This window comes from Hemitrygon akajei, chromosome 1, assembly GCF_048418815.1.
Source record: "Hemitrygon akajei chromosome 1, sHemAka1.3, whole genome shotgun sequence".
NCBI lineage: Eukaryota > Metazoa > Chordata > Chondrichthyes > Myliobatiformes > Dasyatidae > Hemitrygon > Hemitrygon akajei.
The window spans coordinates 70,422,967-70,441,347 of NC_133124.1; the positions used below are offsets into that span (position 1 = coordinate 70,422,967).

The 18,381-nt window shown below is 40.1% G+C and overlaps 1 protein-coding gene across 3 annotated transcripts in view; it reads left to right on the top strand.

Annotated features, from left to right (window-relative positions):
* The window catches only part of abcf2a (ATP-binding cassette, sub-family F (GCN20), member 2a), a 60,376-nt gene that overhangs the window by 30,840 nt on the left and 11,155 nt on the right, over positions 1-18,381 (top strand). For all 3 annotated transcript variants that reach the window (XM_073045208.1, XM_073045187.1, XM_073045198.1), the window contains 6 exons: positions 9,141-9,243; positions 9,898-9,993; positions 11,373-11,492; positions 15,246-15,335; positions 15,818-15,928; positions 17,228-17,290. In XM_073045208.1, the coding sequence (XP_072901309.1) occupies positions 9,141-9,243; positions 9,898-9,993; positions 11,373-11,492; positions 15,246-15,335; positions 15,818-15,928; positions 17,228-17,290 (583 nt within the window). The remainder of the gene's footprint in view (positions 1-9,140; positions 9,244-9,897; positions 9,994-11,372; positions 11,493-15,245; positions 15,336-15,817; positions 15,929-17,227; positions 17,291-18,381) is intronic.

The following is an 18,381-nucleotide window of genomic DNA, read 5'->3' on the forward strand; positions in this document are numbered from 1 at the left end:
ATACACAATGCTCTACAAGATATCTTTAAATGTGGAATACCCTTAGAAAGTAAGACCATATATTTTGGGTATATACCTCAAGAATGGTTGAAAAGAGATAAATATTTAATGAATATACTGCTGGTGGCTGGTAAAAAGACTCATGAGGAAATGATTATCACCGGAGAGCCCAACCTTAAATGGAAATTACAATGGACATGCACAAAATGGAGAAGATAACAGCATCTGTTAATCATAAGTTGGAATAATTTGATTCATACTGGGAAAATGGTTTAACTACATAACACCTCATAGGCCTGATTTTATCCTCACAAATCAATGAATATGTTGTAAAAAAGAATCACTCCCTACTTGTACATAGTTTTCTCCTTTTGCTTGTTCTTTCTTTACTCTTTTTGGCCTAGCAAGTTGTATCATAAACCAGATGGACCAACAAATATCAATCTGAGAAACAACTCTGAACATGCAAAGGATTCACAGAATGTTTTGTATTGTCAAAGCTTCCTTGCAAATGCTTAAAGTATCATGATCATGACGTGTGGATAGGGTAGGGTTCTTCAGATGTCAGTCACCAAGAATCACTTGGTAGCTTCACCAGAGGTTGCGTTGCTATATCCTGAACAACATAGCTGTCATTGTGAGTTACTGTGTCACCACAGTAAAATGGTGAAAATACTCCAGCATCTGTGGGGAGTGAAATGGCTTGTGTCTTTTTACTTGGATCTTTCTGAAAACTGATAATTTAAATAGAAGGAGAATTGGAGAAAATCAAATATCTATGATAGATTAGAGAGCAAGGAGAAGGTGATGCAGACTGGTAATACTTGGAGAGTGTATTGAAAGCTTGTTAATGGCAGCTAATCTGTTTGGAGGAGGTGTTAGAGAAGAAGAGAGTTTTTTTTAAAAATAACTTGCTGTTGCTGGAAACTCCTGAAATAATGGAGAATACTGGTAAAGAGCAACAAATCAGTCAGTATCTGTGCAGAGATAAACTCAGAAACATTATTATTAGGAGTGCTGAGTATGCAAGGCCCTTAGTATTATTAAGGATCCCACCCATCCATCCAGCATCGTCTTTGACTTCCTACTATCAGGCAGGAGACTATGATGCATTAAAACAAGAAAGGTCAGGATGAGAAAGTGTTTCTTCCACCAGGTCGTCAGGCTTCTGAACTCCCTACCACATCACATTGGTGTCACTGATTAATCTGTTGCAGTGCAATATTTAATATTAATACACTTTAGTTTGTTATTCTTCCTCCACCACCGGCGCTCTCTTCCCCTGCCACCAGCCAGCCCCTCAAAATGGGGACAACAAAATGCGTATAAATGCATAAGTATTTCACAGTGGAAGACACAAGCAGTATAGTGGAAGTTCCAGGTGTCATGGGTCATGAAGTGTGTGAAGTTACCATTACTTGGGAGAAGGTTCTTGGGGAAAACTGAAAGGTCTGAAGGTAGATAAAGCACCTGGACTAGATGGTATATAACCCATGGTTCTGAAAGAGGTAGCTGAAGAGATTGTGGATGTATTAATGATTTTTCAAGAATTGCCAGATTCTGGAAGACTGGAAAATTGGAAATGTCACTCCACTTTTGAAAAAAGGAGAGAGGCAGAAGAAAGGAAATTGTAGGCCAGTTAGTCTGACCTCAGTAGTTGGGAAGGTGTTGGAGTCGATTGTTAAGGATGTGGTTTTGGGGTACTTGGAAGCACATGATAAAATAGTCCGTAGTCAGCATGGTTTCCTTAAGGGAAATCTTGCCTGACCTGTTAGAATTATAAGAAATAACAAGCAGGCTAGATTAAGGAGAATTGGTTAATGTGTATTTACACTTTTAGAAGTGCCATTCATGACCCTGCTTAAGCAAGGAGCCCATGGTATTACAGAGGAGCTTCTAGCATGGATAAAGCAGTGGCTGACTGGCAGGGGGTAAAGAGTGGGAATAAAGGGAGCCTTTTCTGTCTGGTTGCCAATGACTAGTGGTGGTCCACAGGGGTCTGTGTTGGGACCGATTCTTTTTACGTTATATGCTAATATTTATAGCTTTGGTGCAAAGTTTGCAAGCGATTATGTAGATAGTTGGAGGGACAAGTGGTTTTGAAGAAGTAGAAAGGCTACAGAATGACTGAGACAGATTACGAGAATTGGCAAAGAAGTGGCAGATGGAATACGTTGTCAAAGTGTATGGTCATGCACTTTGGTAGAAAAAAATTAAAGGGTTGAGTACTGTAAATTACAGTGTGTAAGCTGAGAATTTGGCCCTAAATTTTGGTCCTAAAATTGGGGGGGTTGGCTTATACAGAGGGTGCCAACTTTGGAAAAACAAATACACGGAAGACAGGTCATACTTATTGGCTGTTTTTGAGTCAAATTTGTTCCACTGTTGACGCATTAATTCTTAGAATGGTTTGTTTAAACTCACATCTAGTGGCTGGAGCACGGGCATCAAACCACCTGGGATGACTGCAATGATTGTATTTTCAGCCTTCAATGCTGCTTTTGTCTCACCTGACAAGTGCGCTTTGAACATGTCTGAGTCAAGTAGCGACTTTTTCTTCCCGAAACCTTTGGGACGTCGACACCACACCTCTTCACCTATTTCAAGAAACCTGCTTCGTCCATCCAGCAGCGTTTTTGGACGTAAACAACAACACCCCGTGGGAATTTTCTGAGCAATCTTTGTTTTCTGTCTCAATACAAGATCACGTCTATTCATAAATCGGGTGCACCAACTTCGCGTAGCTTTGAAATTTTTGCTGACCTCATGGTGTTTTTCGTCCCATTTCAAAGCTTGAACTCGAATCATTTCTCTGGTAACAATGAATCCAGACGATCGCTGGTGATTCACCCACTCTGAAACTTTTTCTTCCAGTTCTGGCCACTGGCATGTTTTCCCATGGTTTGCACATTTCGTCTTTGGCATTTCCCTCAGCGTGTCCTGTGCCTTTCTCCACTTTCTCACTTGTTTCTCGTTTACACTAAACTTCTTAGCAGCTGCAGAATTATTCATTCCTTTAGCAAAATCAACAACCTTCAGCTTGAAGCCAGCATCATACCGCATTCGTTTTATTCTTTTGTACATGGTGGTCGCAAACTCAATACTGAGTACACTTACTGATCCTGTCACCCCATGTTATGTTTTAACGAGATTACGATGGGTGCTAAATAGTTTCACAGGAGGTTACATTTCAGAGTATTCTTTTCCATTGGAAACCTAATCCAAAATTTCCCTCCCTGATTTATTTGTTAAGAATTCCCTTATAATGCTCTATAATGTTTCCTGCTACATGCCTGTTTCCTTAGCAGGTACTGGTTCACAAAATTTCTAGGTTCCGGATCCGGTAAAGCTGAGTACTGGCATGTGAGATCTTGTGATCTTTTCTGGTTAAGTCCAAAACCTCTACAAAAGGGGTCAGCTTATACAAAGGTAACATGAAAAGTCACTTTTTTAACCTTGAAAATGGGGGGTTGGCTTATACTCCGGAATCTACGGTATTTTCTAAATGGAGAAAATACAGAAAACTGAGGCACAAAGGGACTTGCAAGTCATTGTGCAGGATTCCGTGAAGGTTAATTTGCAGATTGAGTCTGTGGTGAGAAGGGAAAGTGCAATGTTAGCATTCATTTTAAGAGGACTAGAGTATAAAAGCAAGGATGTAATTTTGAGACTCTTATAAAGCACTGGTGATGCCTCACTTGGAGAGTTGTGACCAATTTAGGGCTACTGATCTTAGAAAGGATGTGCTGAAACTGGAAAAGGTTCAAAGGAGTTCATGAAATGATTCCAGATTTGAATGACTTGTCATATGAAGAGCATTTGATTGGCCTGTGTTCACTGGAATTGAGAAGAATGAGGGGTAACCTCATTGAAGCCTATCGATTAGTGAAAGGCTTTGATATAGTGGATGCGGAAAATGTTTCCTATGGTGGGAGAGTCTGAGACCAGAGGTCACAGGCTCTGAATTAGAGGGTTGTCCTTTTAGAATGGAGATGTGTTGGACTTACTTTGGCTAGAGAGTGGTGAATCTGTGGAATTTTTTGCCACAGGCAGTTGTGGAGCGTAAGTCTTTATATTTAAGGGAGAGATTCGTAGAATCATAATTGGTCAGGGTGTGAAAGTATATAGGAAGAAGACAGGAGATTGGGGCTCAGAGGAAAAATGGATCAGCCATGATGAAATGGCAGAGCAAACTTAATGGGCCAAATGGCCTAATTCTGCTCCTATATCTTGTGGTCCTGTGGTCAGTACCCGTGCAGAGATGAACTCGGTTACATTATGGGTTGAAAAGCAGAAAAAAACAGCTGCTTGAAATCGGAAATGATTTTTGTTTTTCATGCAGTGCATTTGGGGAGTAGAAAATCTATCATTAAAAGGTTGACTCATTGTGACTCCAACCCACAACAATGCATTTTGAAATCTCCTCTGCAGTGATTTAAAAAACCATGTCATTCGTGGAAATTTTAACCCAGTGATAAATGCTCTTCTCGTCAGGAACACCAACATCCTGAAATGTGAATGTATTAAAAAATGCAGAAGTAGTCTAACCAGCTGATCATGCTGACTTTGCTTTAAGAATTTACTGTTCCTTCCTGATGCCATTGTTGGACGTAGTTGTAGCAGGTGTTGTGACTAGGATTTTTCACTGAGATGAGGATTTCCAGGAATTTCAGGCATTCCCACTTTGGGTGCCCAGAGTAGGTTTGGCCAGTAGGTAATTTTTTAGGTAAAGGTTTACATTTTGCATTAATTTAATCAATAAGGGCAGTGATGTTGTGGGGGTGGAACTGGACTCTCTGACATTGATGTCTGAAAAGAGGATGCTGTCCAAGTTGCATGCCATCTTGGACAATGTCTTCCATCCACTCCATAATGTACTGGTTAGGCACAGGAGTACATTCAGCCAGAGACTCATTCCACTGAGCATCATAGGAAGTCATTCCTGCCTGTGGCCATCAAACTTTACAACTCCTCCCTTGGAGTGTCAGACACCCTGAGCCAATAGGCTGGTCTTGGACTAATTTCCACTTGGCATTATTTACTTATTATTTAATTATTTATGGTTTTATATTGCTATATTTCTACACCTTTCTTGGTTGGTGCGACTGTAATGAAACCAAATTTTCCTCGGGATCAATAAAGCATGTCTGTCTGTTATGAGCGAATATAGATAGGATAAGAGTGTAAGATCCTTAGCGTGCAAGTCTGGGCAATTAATTACGGTTGTTGAGGAAATTAATCAGTCTTCATAGTGGATGATGCTACAGACACCCAGAAGACTTCAATTGAAGTATCCCAAATACTGTGTAAGGACTTGTAATAATTGCAGTTATCAGGGTCAAGACAATAGACAAACTAATAAGATTAAAAGCTGACAAGTTGCTAGGTCCCAATGACCTGTAAAAGCAAGCTGCTGCAGAAATAGTGGGGCAATTTGTAGTTTTTTTTTAAACTGAGTTCTGGAAAGGTACTAGCAGGTTGGAAATCACAAAAGTGACTACGATACTCAAGCAGGAACTAAGGCAATAAAAGTAGGTGTAGATCTGGCAGCTTTACATTTGTTAGCAAGATCCTGGAGAAGCCTCTAATTGAGAAGGAAACACTAAACCTTTTAGAGAAGCCTGAATTAAACCAAGTCATCTTGGCAAACTGGATTGAAGTTTAATTTGAAGGTCATTTTTGTAACTGCTAACCTGTTACCAGTGTGCCTATTTGGGGATTGGTGCTGAGAACTTTCGATGTTTGTAATATGTGCAAATGATTTCAATATGGATGTATGAGGTATCATAGTATTTCCTGATTGTTGTGTGGAGGGTAGTGATGTCAATATGTTGTTGAAATGGACTGGTATATGGCAGATGTTCAATCTCAATAAATGTGAGTTTATGCACTTGGGAGTATTAATTAGGCAATGATATACACCATGAATGGGATTCTGGCCTTCATTTATCAGCCAGGAGGTTATGTTCCAACTTCATGAAACTATTGTTACTAGAGTACTTCATGTTGTAGAAGGATGTGATTGTACTAGACGGTACAGAAGAGATTCATCAGGATGTTTCTTGGGATGGAAAGTTCTTTGAGTGGAAACCTGAGAAGCAAAGTCTGTCCTCTGGAACAGAAGAGATTGATTGAGTGGACATGAATGTGGTGTATAACCTTGAGGGGTATAGATAGAGTAGACGTCAGAAAACCTTTCCCTATATCAGAAGTAGATAAAACAAGTGGACATTGATTTGGGATAAGGGGAAAGAGATTCAGAGGGGAAATGGCTAAGAGCTTTTTCACTCAGCAGTGGTGAACACTTGGAATACACTGCTCGAGAATGGTTGAGATGGGGTACTGACAGCATTTAATAAAGTCTCTAGATGAGTACTTGAATCACATAGACATAGAAGGATAGTCAGCATGATTTTTTTTTAAAAAATGGAAGAATAATTAGGCCATTCAGCTCATCAAGTCTTCTCACCCATTGGATCATGGCTGATTTAATTTTTTCTCTCAATCTCATTTTCCTGCCTTCTCCCATAACCTTTGGCACTCTTACTAATCAGGAACCTATCCAGCTGTGCTTTAAATATACCCTATGACTTAGCCTCCACATCTGTCTGTGGTCACATACTCTCCACTCTCTGGCTAAAGAAGTTTTTCTTCATCTCTGTTCTAAAGGGACAGCCTTGTTATTCTGAGGTTGAGTCCTCATGGCCTAGGCTCTCCCACTATATGAAGCATCCTCTGTATATCCACTCTATCTGTTCCTTTCAAGATTCAATAGGTTTCATTGAGATCCTCCTCATTCTTATAAACTCCAGCAAGTACAGAGTCCAGAGCTATCAAACGCTCCTCAAAGGCTTTCATTCCTAGGATCATTCTCCTGAGCCTCTTCTGGGCTCTCTCCAATACTAGTAACATCCTTTCTGCTCAAAACTCTCATTACTCCAAATGTGGTCTAGCCAGTGCCTTAAAATCTCAGCATTACATCCTTGCTTTGATTTTCTAGTCCTCTTGAAATAAATGGTAGCATTGCATTTACAGGCTGAGTTGGTAGTAAGGATGGCAAGTTAGCCCTTAAGGAATCCTGCACTAGAATGCCCAAATCCCCTTTGCGTCTCAAATTTCTAAATCTGCTTCCCGTTTAGAAAATAGTCTGCCCAAGTATTCATGACCATACTTTCTTACCCTATTCATTTGCCACTTCTTTGCCCATTCTCCTAACCTGTCCCAGTCTTTCTGCAGATTCTGTTTCCTCAACACTACCTGCTCCTCTAGCTACCTTTGTATCATAGACTGTTTCTAAGAAGGGGATGAGCAGACTCTATTTTCTAAGGAATCTGAAATCCTTCAACATGTGCAGCAGGATGTTGGAGATCTTTTACCAGTCTGTTGTAGCGAGTGCAGTCTTTGCGGGTTTATGTTGGGTGAGCAGCATCGGTGTTGGTGATGCAAAAAGACTAAATAAACTCAACAAAAAGGCTGGATCCACACTTGGCTACAAACCGGACTCTGAGTTAGTGGTGGAGAGGGGGTCACTAAACAAACGGTTATCCATTGTGGACAATCAGGCACATCCTTTCCATGACCTACTGAATAAGCAGAGGAACACCCTTTCAAACAGGCTCATTCAGCTCTGTTGTCACAAGGGTCGTTACAGAAAATTTTCCCTACCAAATGCAATAAGCATGTACAACAGTTCATCTCTGTACGACAGGAGAACACACACCATAGTACAATAGTCTCTGTTTTATTGTGTTGTGCATTATTTTTGCACATTGGTAAATTATTGTGTATTTATTATTCTACACTTCATTATATTATTATTGCTAAGTGTGTTTTTAAATGCTATTGCTATATCAAAATAATTTCCCACTCAGGATCAATAAAGTTTTTTATTATTGTTGTTATTATTATTATTATTATTGTTAGACATACTTGGTTACAAAACCATCAATTCTGTCATGCACTATATATCCCTGGTTGAGGTTGCAGTAAGTAGGGCTCAGGATTTTTTTTTTTAGCAGGCAGTTGACAAGGTGCTACAAAAGGCTAGTACACAAGAGGTGAGCGTGGTGGGTGTGGGGGAGAGTATGTTTGCATGGATTGAAGCTTGGTTGTTGAATAGAAAATTGGTGAGGTGTCCCAAGGATCAGTTCTTGGGTCTGGTATTTATGATTTGTATCTGGGAGGGGCACAATGTAAAGTATCAAAAGTTTGTCAATGACATAGAAGTAAATAGAACACATGATGAGGATATTGAACAACTGGATATCAATTAAGTGGATAGAAACTTGGTAAAAGGAGTTTAATTTGGGTGGTTGTGCACTTTTGATAAGAAGAATGTAGGCAATTATCTAAATGGAGAACTATTTCTGATGAGTGTACAGAAGCATTCACATACTATTATGCATGAACTGCAAAAGCTGGCAGGTATAGCAAATGGTTAGGAAGGAGGCTTGCTTATTTGTCTTTATTGCAAAAGGGATTAACTTTATAAATGCAAAGTATAGTTTCATTGTAGAGTCCAAGTGAGGAAACTGCTGGAATACTGTAGACAGTTTTGGTCCCCATAAGAAAATGCAGTATGTATTGGCATTGGAAGCAATCCAAAAGACATTCACTAGTTTAATTTCAATAAAATTGTCCTGTAATGAGTTGAGAACAATGAGGAGTGACCTTACTAAAACACAATATCCTTTGGGAGCATGATATCAGTCTTTCCTCTCAAGGGCGAATCTTAAAAAAAGTTAACACAATTCCAAAATTATAGAGTTGTCACTCCAAATAGAGTCTCATAGAACTTTAGGAATTTTTTTACGCTGGAGGTTTGTGGAGTCTGGTACATTGAGGCTCTTTCAGGAGAAGCAGATGATTAGTTTTTAGAAAGATTAAAGAATTGAGGGCGCTGAGGATCTGATAGAAAAGAAGAAATAAGGCCATGAACACATCAGCCATTATCATATTGAATGACAGGACAGGCTTGAGGAACCAAGTGGTTGACTCTTATTTTGTGTCCCTAGTCCTTGGTTAAAGTTGCAAGCAGGAAAGGTTGGTGTTTGGTGTGTGAATTCTCAGCTGTTGGGAGTTCTGGGAAAGTATCAACAAAAATTTCTAATGAAATGTTGGTGGTTTGTTTTTGTCTTCAGGTTCTCAAGGATTCTTGTGCTGATATCTCATTCCCAGGATTTTTTGAATGGAGTTTGCAACAATATTATTCATATGCATAATCGGAAGCTCAAGTACTATACAGTGAGTGTGAATTACATTAAGTTGAGGTGCCTCATTTTCTGAGGAAACTTGCACTAAATATAATACAAATTTTCCGTTAATACATTCTGATAGCATCTTTTGCCCCCTAGCATCTGGTGTGGGGACTATAATTATTTTAAGTATTTTCTTGGTGTTCTGGTTGAGAGAAGAGTGCAGTGGGAGCTTTTACCCAGCTTCTAATCAATGTTGATCTACCCTGAATGAAGAGACTGACGCCAGGAATAAAAAGTGTTCTTTTCTGAAATGTTGATTCTTTCAGCAAGTTTGAGTGTTTGCAAATATCACAAATGCAGGAAATTCACCACCTGATGTGTGAACACATGACTTTCAGATGGAGGTGAGCATGCCATCCATTTGGTCCCAGGCAGTAGACCTTTCAAGAAGATGTGAACTGCCATCTTGAATTGTTGCAGTATAACAGAGACCAGGCCTTTTGGGCCATGGTGTCTTTGCCAACCATAAAACCATTTTAACTGCACGCCTGCCTGCAGTTGGTTGCTATCCCTTGACTTGCCTGCTTGTGTGCTTGTCTAAGTGCCTCTTAAATGTTGTTTTAATAAAGCGAGGTTGCTCCTGTAATGCAAGTAGAAAAATGTTGATATTGCATTTGCATTGTTTGTGCTTTTGTTTCAGGGCAACTATGACCAGTATGTAAAGACCAGATTAGAACTGGAAGAGAACCAGATGAAACGATTTAATTGGGAGCAAGATCAAATCACTCATATGAAGGTGAGTATGTATAAGGAGAAGTGGGAATGATAGATAGATAGATACTTTATTCATCCCCATGGGGAAATTCAACATTTTTCCAATGTCCCATACATTTATTGTATCAAAAACTAATTACATACAATACTTAACTCAGTATAAATATGATATGCATCTAAAATCACCCTCTCAAAAAAAGCATTAATAAATAGCTTTTAAAAAGTTCTTTAAATAGTTTACTAAAATACATTGAGTGGTAACTTAAGCTCAGTCATAACCCCGGCACTTTAACATATCTTTCCCCTGGCGGTTGAATTGTAAAGCCGAATGGCATTGGGGAGTAATGATCTCTTCATCCTGTCTGAGGAGCATTGCATCGATAGCAACCTGCCGCTGAAGCTGCTTCTCTGTCTCTGGATGGTGCTATGCAGTGGATGTTCAGGGTTTTCCATGATTGACCGTAGCCTACTCAGCGCCCTTCGCTCTGCTACCGATGTCATACTCTCCAGTTCTGTGCCCACGACAGAGCCCGCCTTCCTTACCAGCTTATTAAGACGTGAGGCGTCCCTGTTCTTAATGCTGCCTCCCCAACACGCCACCACAAAGAAGAGGGCACTCTCCACAACTGACCTATAGAACATCTTCAGCATCTCACTACAAACATTGAATGATGCCAACCTTCTAAGGAAGTGCATTCGACTCTGTACAGAGGTTCTAACACTTTTGAAATGGAGAAGATCGAATTAAATAACTTGACTGTAGATGCTGGAGTTTGAAGCAAAAAATAACCGCAAGAGGAGCTGGATGTGTTCAACAGCATCTGGGTGGTGGGGATTGAGTACAGGGAGGAGTACTAGTGTTTTCGCTAAAGACACTGTATTAGGATTTGAGCCTGAGCCTTGATATAGGATTTCAACTCTCTCCAGCCACAGATGCTGTTCAACCTGCTGAATTTCTCCAGCAGTTGGTGTTTTTTAAAAATTAAATAACAAATCTGGTTTCAGTTAGTTTCTAAAGTCATTCAGAAAATGCACAAGTTGTATTTAGCTTTCTTCCATTTAATTGCCCAGTTCTGCATTCCTTCACCTCTTGCCTTAAAACTATCATGTTCTCTTCTTCAGTTGCTAATTCTGGTGTATTCCTCAACCTGTCATAAATCACACTTATTAATGACTCAAGCACAGAAAACAACATAACTATCTTTGACTGTTCTGCCCTGCTTGAAAATACTTATAAATTATACTATCAACATTACTGTTAATTTGTATTTTCCTCTTAGAAACTTAACATGCATGAGGTGCTTAATGTCTACTGTGTCACATTGCTGATACTGCTTGTTGGAGTTTTGATGGGCTGTTACCCACTGACTTGTTTGGTTCTATTTTGCCTTTATTCCCCAGAACTACATTGCACGTTTTGGGCATGGCAGTGCTAAATTGGCAAGGCAAGCACAGAGCAAAGAGAAAACCCTGCAGAAGATGATGGCTTCTGGGCTGACTGAGAAAGTAATCAGTGATAAGGTGTGTGTGTTTGTTCCATTTTATCATACTTGGGGATGGTTCTATTATAACAGCAGGATAGAAACTTCCTTTGAGTTTGGTGGTATATGCTTTCAGGCTTTTACATCTTCTGCCTATTCTAAGGTGTGCAGGGTGAAGAGAGAATATCTCAGGTGGGTGGTCCTTTATTATGTTGACTGCTTTAGTGAAACGAGTTGTGAAATGAGTTCTGAAATACAGATGTGAGGCTTTTACAAAGTTGACTTAGTCATAGAACATTACAGCTCAGAAACAGGCATACCTACCCGTTTTTCTTAAATATTGCAATATAATCCGCATCTACCACTTGTGTTTGCAGCTCATTTTATGCTTGCACCATTCTGACTGGAAAAAGTTCCCCTTAAGTGCTACTGAACCTGCCTATTCAACCCCCCCCCCCCCCCCCCAACTTCCATTTAGGGGCCCAAACAGTCCTTCCAGGTAAGGCAACATTTCACCTGCAAATCTGTTGGGGTTATCTGTTGTGTCCAGTGCTCCCAATGTGGCTTTCTCTATGCTGGTGAGTCCAACGTAAATTGGGAGGCCGTTTTATTGAGTAATTTTGCTCTATTGCCCAAAAGCAGAATTTCCCTGTGGCCAGCCATCTTAATTCATATCCCCTTCCTTCCTGTTCTGACATGTTGATCCACGGCCACCTCTTCTGCTACAATGAGGCTACTCACAGGGTGGGGGAGCAGCACCACTTACTTCATCCAGGTAGCCTCCAACCTGATAGCATGAACATTGATTTCTCCTTACTAAATTCTTTCCCTTCACCCTTGCCTCATCTTTTCTTCCCTACTCTTAACTCTTACCTCTCCTCCTCATTTGCTTATCACCTCCCCTGGTGCCCTTCCTTCTCTTTCTCCCATAATCCACTCTCCTCTCCTACCATATTCTTTCTTCTCTAGCCCGTTGTGTATTTAATATTTCAGTAATACTTGAGTAATATTGTTTAAGCATTTTTTAAATCATTGCGGATTTTATGTAAAAGTATATGCGTGGTATATGTCAATACACTACCACTTAATACGTGTGCACCTCGCTTAAAGTAAAAACAAATCATCTCCCGGCTTTGTGTTTTTTTTTCCTTTTAATTAGTTGTTATGGCTTGGAGATACAAAACATAACATTGTCCTTTATCTTTCCCACCTGGCTTGTCCTCTTTCCCCTTCCCGCACCATCTTATTCTGGAATTCCCACCCCTGCCACCCTTTCCAGTCCTGTCAAAGGGTCTCAACATGAAACGTTAACTGTTTATTCATGTTCGTAGATGTTGTCTGACCTACTGAGTTCTTTAGCATTTCCTGTGTTTTGCTCTGGATTTTCAGATCTCTTGTGTTTAAGGAATGAATGCTGTTAATCTAAGGTGTTAAAAGCTTCAGGTGGTGCTGATCATTTACATGTAAATGTAGCCATGTAGCGGTGTGCTACACGCAGCGCTGAAATAACGACACGGAGTCGGTAAACTGCAGTTAAAAAAGATTTTATTCGAACTTCGCGGCCTCGCTTTAAAAACCTCCCTGATCCCGCCCTCGCTGTAGAGGGCACGTATTCACAGTCCCGCGCTGGCTTTTCCCTTTGTTGGTGAAGCAGACCTGGCGCCCATTTGGGACTGGCCTTTATGCCGGCGCGCTGGCTATTTGTGAGCCGGTTCGAGTGTGCTAGGAAGTGGTCGCCACAGCCATACCTATCGTTTTTTTTTTACAAAGTCTCTTAATCCACCTTGACAGCTTGTACTTCATACCTTCAGCTTTTGCCTTATCTGAGTATAGCCTCCAGGTGCACTGCAGGGAATCGTGCTCAGCACCTTCAAAGTGAAGCTTGCATTCTGGAAACATATTGTAAGTGCTGCTCACCTAGGGAAAAAAACTAGCAATACTTGAAGAAACTGGTAGTTGACCAATATGAAACATGAATTCTTTTTTCCTCTACAGAGGCTGCTTGGGCTGCTGAATATCCTTGGCATTTTCTATTTTGTTGTCAATTATTTTTGCCATGTTATCATTAAATTTAAACCAGGGCAATTTTTGAACCTCCAGTAGAAACCAGTTGCTTAACTGAGATCATAATCGGAATTTGTCTTGTCTTCAACACAAAACAATTTATTTCCTTTTTCCATATATACCAGACAGAGTTAATTAAGATTTTTTTAAAAATACTTAACATGCAGTGAGCATTGTCAGTGTCAGGTTACGATGTAATTACTATGACATCGGTATTTTTGTATTTCTTTGGCCTTGCATTCTCTAGATACTTTTCAGACGCATCAGCACATGACGTTCAGTATTATCCACCCTTTTTTAAAAAACAGGTGGCTGTAGTTATGATTTATTTTGCTTCAGTGCAAGCAAATCCTCAGGGCCTTGTACTTATTGATTTTCCTTAGTTGAGATAAATGTGTTGAAATTGATACCTTGAGCTCTGCAGTCCGAAGCAGAGCCCGTCTATTGTTGGAAGTCAGAGCTCTCCAGTTTGAGCTAAACTTCCCTTGGTTGTTTGCAATGTTCCATGGACTTGATGAGCTGAAGGTCCTGTTTCTATAATATCTTTCAGTGAGTTTGATGGACCCCTTAACGTCCACGTGAGCCTCTGGTGCCCTACTTGGGGTGAGCCTTCCTTTCTATTGTAGGGAAAAATTAGAGTCTAAGCCTTATTAATTTCAGATTGAGCAAGTTCACAGATGGAGGCTTGCGTTTCTTCCTGGCAACCATTTGTAGTTTAAACCTCCGTCTCACAAGTAAGTTGTTGGAAATTCAGTTCTCTACAACAACTCTGCCATTCTAGATTATGTTTGTTTCCTACCTTTGATACTGTGATCCTGCCCCATCCTCATTTCTCAATTTCTCTGATATTCAGAAATCAATTTAATCTTTGTTCTAAATGAGTGCAGTGATTGGACCTTTGCAGTTGGTGTGCAGAATTCCAAATGTTCACAGCCATTTGAAATTTCCCCTCATTACATCCTAAGAAGCCAGCCTTTATTTTGAAGCTGGCCCCTAGTTCCAGAGTTAGCAAGGTGAAATATCATCCTGTATCCACTCAGTTGAACCTGTTAGAATTTAGTATGTTCTGTCACTGCCTTTTACTTCTCTTGTATATTATCCCATACAGTGTGCTTTGAGCTATTCCCACATCTTAAGCAACTACTTGCTGACCTAGAGTGTATGGTGGGATTCTAAGATTGTACCACTGCTGAGCCATACACTGAAAATAGTGTTCAGAAATTTTGGTAGTTCTTTTGAATGGCTGACTTGGAACAAGTTACAACAGCCAAATTCCAAAGTTACTCTGCCCTAGAGGACAGTCTGTTTAATCATATCTCAATAAAGCGCATTTTTTGTTCTTGCCACAACATGATCACGACTGTTGTCACATACTGCAGAGCCTGAAGTAAACCACTTTGTGCAGAGGGTGATTGCATCACCTAGGCCCCAGATGTTAGTGGGAATTTTACTGAAGGAATAGATGAGTAGCATGGTCTTGGGGAAGAGGAGAAATACTAAGTATATTATGACTTTGTTCTGTTAGTGTTTGGCATTACTTTTATCTTGGATTTTTTCCTTAGTATTCATGAATTTCCTTCTCAGCTGCTATGTGGCTGAATTCTCTCTGGGTGCATGGACAGGGAGAGGTATGGTAGCCCATTCTCATTTTCCTACATATTTTCCAGGGCTTGACATGGGGAGAATATGCCAGAGATTATCATTCTAATTCTTTATTATTTTCCTGCAGACTTTATCATTCTATTTCCCGTCATGTGGGAAGATTCCTCCTCCGGTTATTATGGTGCAGAATGTGAGCTTCAAGTACACAAATGATGGGGTATGTTGAATAAGAGTATCCATGGGTGACCTTGAGAATGTGGTACATGCACAAGGTTTGTCATTGTTTGCTCATTCCCCAGCTCTGTATGCTTTCCTCGTAACCATACTGAGAATCCCCATATTGTATTTGTTTTGTTTAATTTCTATTAGCCGTGTTGTGATGGTTTGTTAAGTTCTCTGCTTTTGTATGTCGGCATGTGGAATTTTTGTTCACTCACATCCTTCGATGTACTGGCTTGAGACACTCGTATCTTGAAGTCTCAATATACCATTTCAGCTGATGCTTCCAGGGTAGTCCCTCATCTAAAATCTGTATCTAGTGCACAAGGGAGAGAAATCAAAATGCTGTAACCACTTGCACTCATAGTAGGTGGAAGAAATAGTATGGTGAAATTTTGGTTGAGATGAAGGTGCAGTCAGGATGGTGGACCAGTGTTTTGACATAAATTAAATGTTGTTTGGCATTTTATTCTCTTACAGCCTTTGATCTACAAGAATCTAGAATTTGGTATTGATTTGGATACCAGGGTGGCCTTGGTTGGGCCAAATGGAGCTGGGAAGTCAACATTACTCAAACTGCTAGCCGGTGATGTAAGTAAAATTAAGGATGGTTCAAACAGTTGAATGGTTACCCATCCAGGTGGAGAATTACAGAGATCAGCACCTCGGTGAAGAAATTTCTTCTTATCTGCATCCATGGCAAATTCCTTTATTTTGAAGCAGTAATATGGTTCTAAACAGAATATCAGCTGTGCATCCACCTTGAGAATACCTTTTAATAAATAACTCCTCTATCAAAACTCAAAAGTGTAGACCTGGTTTACCAAGTTTCTCCATTAGCACAAAGCTACAACCCAGAGCTCAATATTGTGAGTCTTTACTGTGCTTGTGCAAGACACCACATCAGGAGACCAGACTTTCATATAATACTCTAGATGTGTTCTCACCAGGGCTCCATATAATTGGAGCAATACTCTGTACTTGGATTCCGTTACAGTAAAGTCCATAAAATTTGTTTTTTTAATCTCTTGTTAAACTTGCAAGTTAATGTTCTGTGATTCATATGCAAGGTAGCCAGGTCCCTCAGAATAGCGACACCTTTCAATATCACAGAACAGTACAGCACAGTACAGGCCCTTCAGCCCAAGGTGTTGTGCCGACCAATATATATATATACTTACTGCATGATCTATTTAATCCCTCATTCCTATACAGCCATGTACCAATCCTAGAGTCATGTCCCTGATATATCTGCCTCAACCACCACCTATGGCACTTGTGTTCCAGGCACTTAATGTCTCTCTGTACATTTTAAATAAAACACTACCTCTGACATCTCCTCTAAACTTTTTTCTACTCATCTTAAAAGGATGTCCTCTGGTATGTCTTGGAGAAGGGCTCCCCTGGCTGACTACTCTATCTGTACATCTTGTGTTATACTGTACATAGGTATTGTGCTGACCTTTTAATTTACTTGAAGATCAATCAAACCTTTTCTTCCCATAGTCCTTGTTTTCTTTCATCCATGTGTCTATCTAAGGGTCTCTTAAATGTCCCTAATGTACCTGCCTCTACCACAACACTTGGCAGTGGTTTCCATTCACCTTCAACACTCTACCCTAGGAGACTGGAGGGGTTCCTATTTGTGCTGCTTGAGATCAGGTAGGAGCTGAACCAGTAGCTCTGCAATGGCTGTCCTTTTGGGTGAGATTCCTGTCCATTGATGCCCTTTAAATCATGGCCATCCTAGTCACCCTTGCTCAAATAAACTTTCCTTTAGCAAGTTTTTAGTTTGCCTGAAAACATGAGATACTGTTGACTGAACTTTGGGCCTTTGTGCAGTCCTAATTTTGTACTGACCATTTTGCCCATTTTTGTGTTCTCTTGTAGCTCTTGCCTTGCGATGGAATGATTCGAAAGCACTCGCACGTCAAGATTGGGAGATACCATCAGGTAACTTTTACTAACCTTCTCAGGTCCCATCTATTTCTGTGATGCAAGAAGGTGGGCAATAAATGTCACCAGTCTTGTAGGAAAATATGAATGAGAAGGCCTGTTCACTGTTGATATGTGACCCGTCTAAATATGCTCAGCTTTCTGTCATACTGTTTGGTTAGCCAAAACAAAAATCAATTTTGGACTTGTTTTCTCAAATAGATTGTGATCTATTGATGTTTAAGGAAATGCTGAAAGGCTAAAATTTGTAGCTGTGCTGTAAGTCGTGGATTTCTTTGTATCCACTCTGTCAGTACTTTTCCCAGTTTGGAAAATCTAATCCTCATCCATTATAGGCTGCAGCGAATGGTAGGTGTCTAGAACAGTGTGACAGGGGTGTAACTAAATTATAGTGCCATTTAAGAGGCTTTTATATACACATGAATGTGGAGGTAAATGCAGAAGACAACCAGTTTAATTTGACATTGTGATATCATGGGACAAAGGATCTGTTCCTATCCTGTACTGTACTGTGTTAACTATCCTAGCATCTCCCAAACCCTGATATCTACCACCAGGAAGGTAGATTGTAGCAGGAAATGATACCAGATGTAGATTTCCCTCTAAATCCCACACCATCCTGACTTTGAAATTTATTGTTAATCCTTCATGACTAATCTGGAGCCGTCTACCCAACAACACTTTGGAAGCACTTTCAGAGTAACTGCAGCAGGCAATAAATGTTGACTTTGTCAGTGACGCCCAAGTTCTGAAAGAAACTTGTACCTTCCCCTTTCTTTCTCTCTCTGCCCCTCATCCTCTCCCAAACCCATTCTGCCTTCTTGCACCACTTTATTTCCTGTTCATATTTAATAAATCACTCATGCCCCAGTTCAGTATGTTTGTTCCTTGGATACCTTTATTTTTCCATAACAATGGTAAATGTCATTATGATGACTGCAACAAAAATGAGCTCACAGCCACCACTTGCCTAGCTTCATTTCCTTGAAATGTATACATTGTTTACTTTCTTATGGGCTGCTTTAAACAATTTTACACCTTTTTATCCTTTACTATATCTGTTAATCACTATGTATCTAAATTATTCT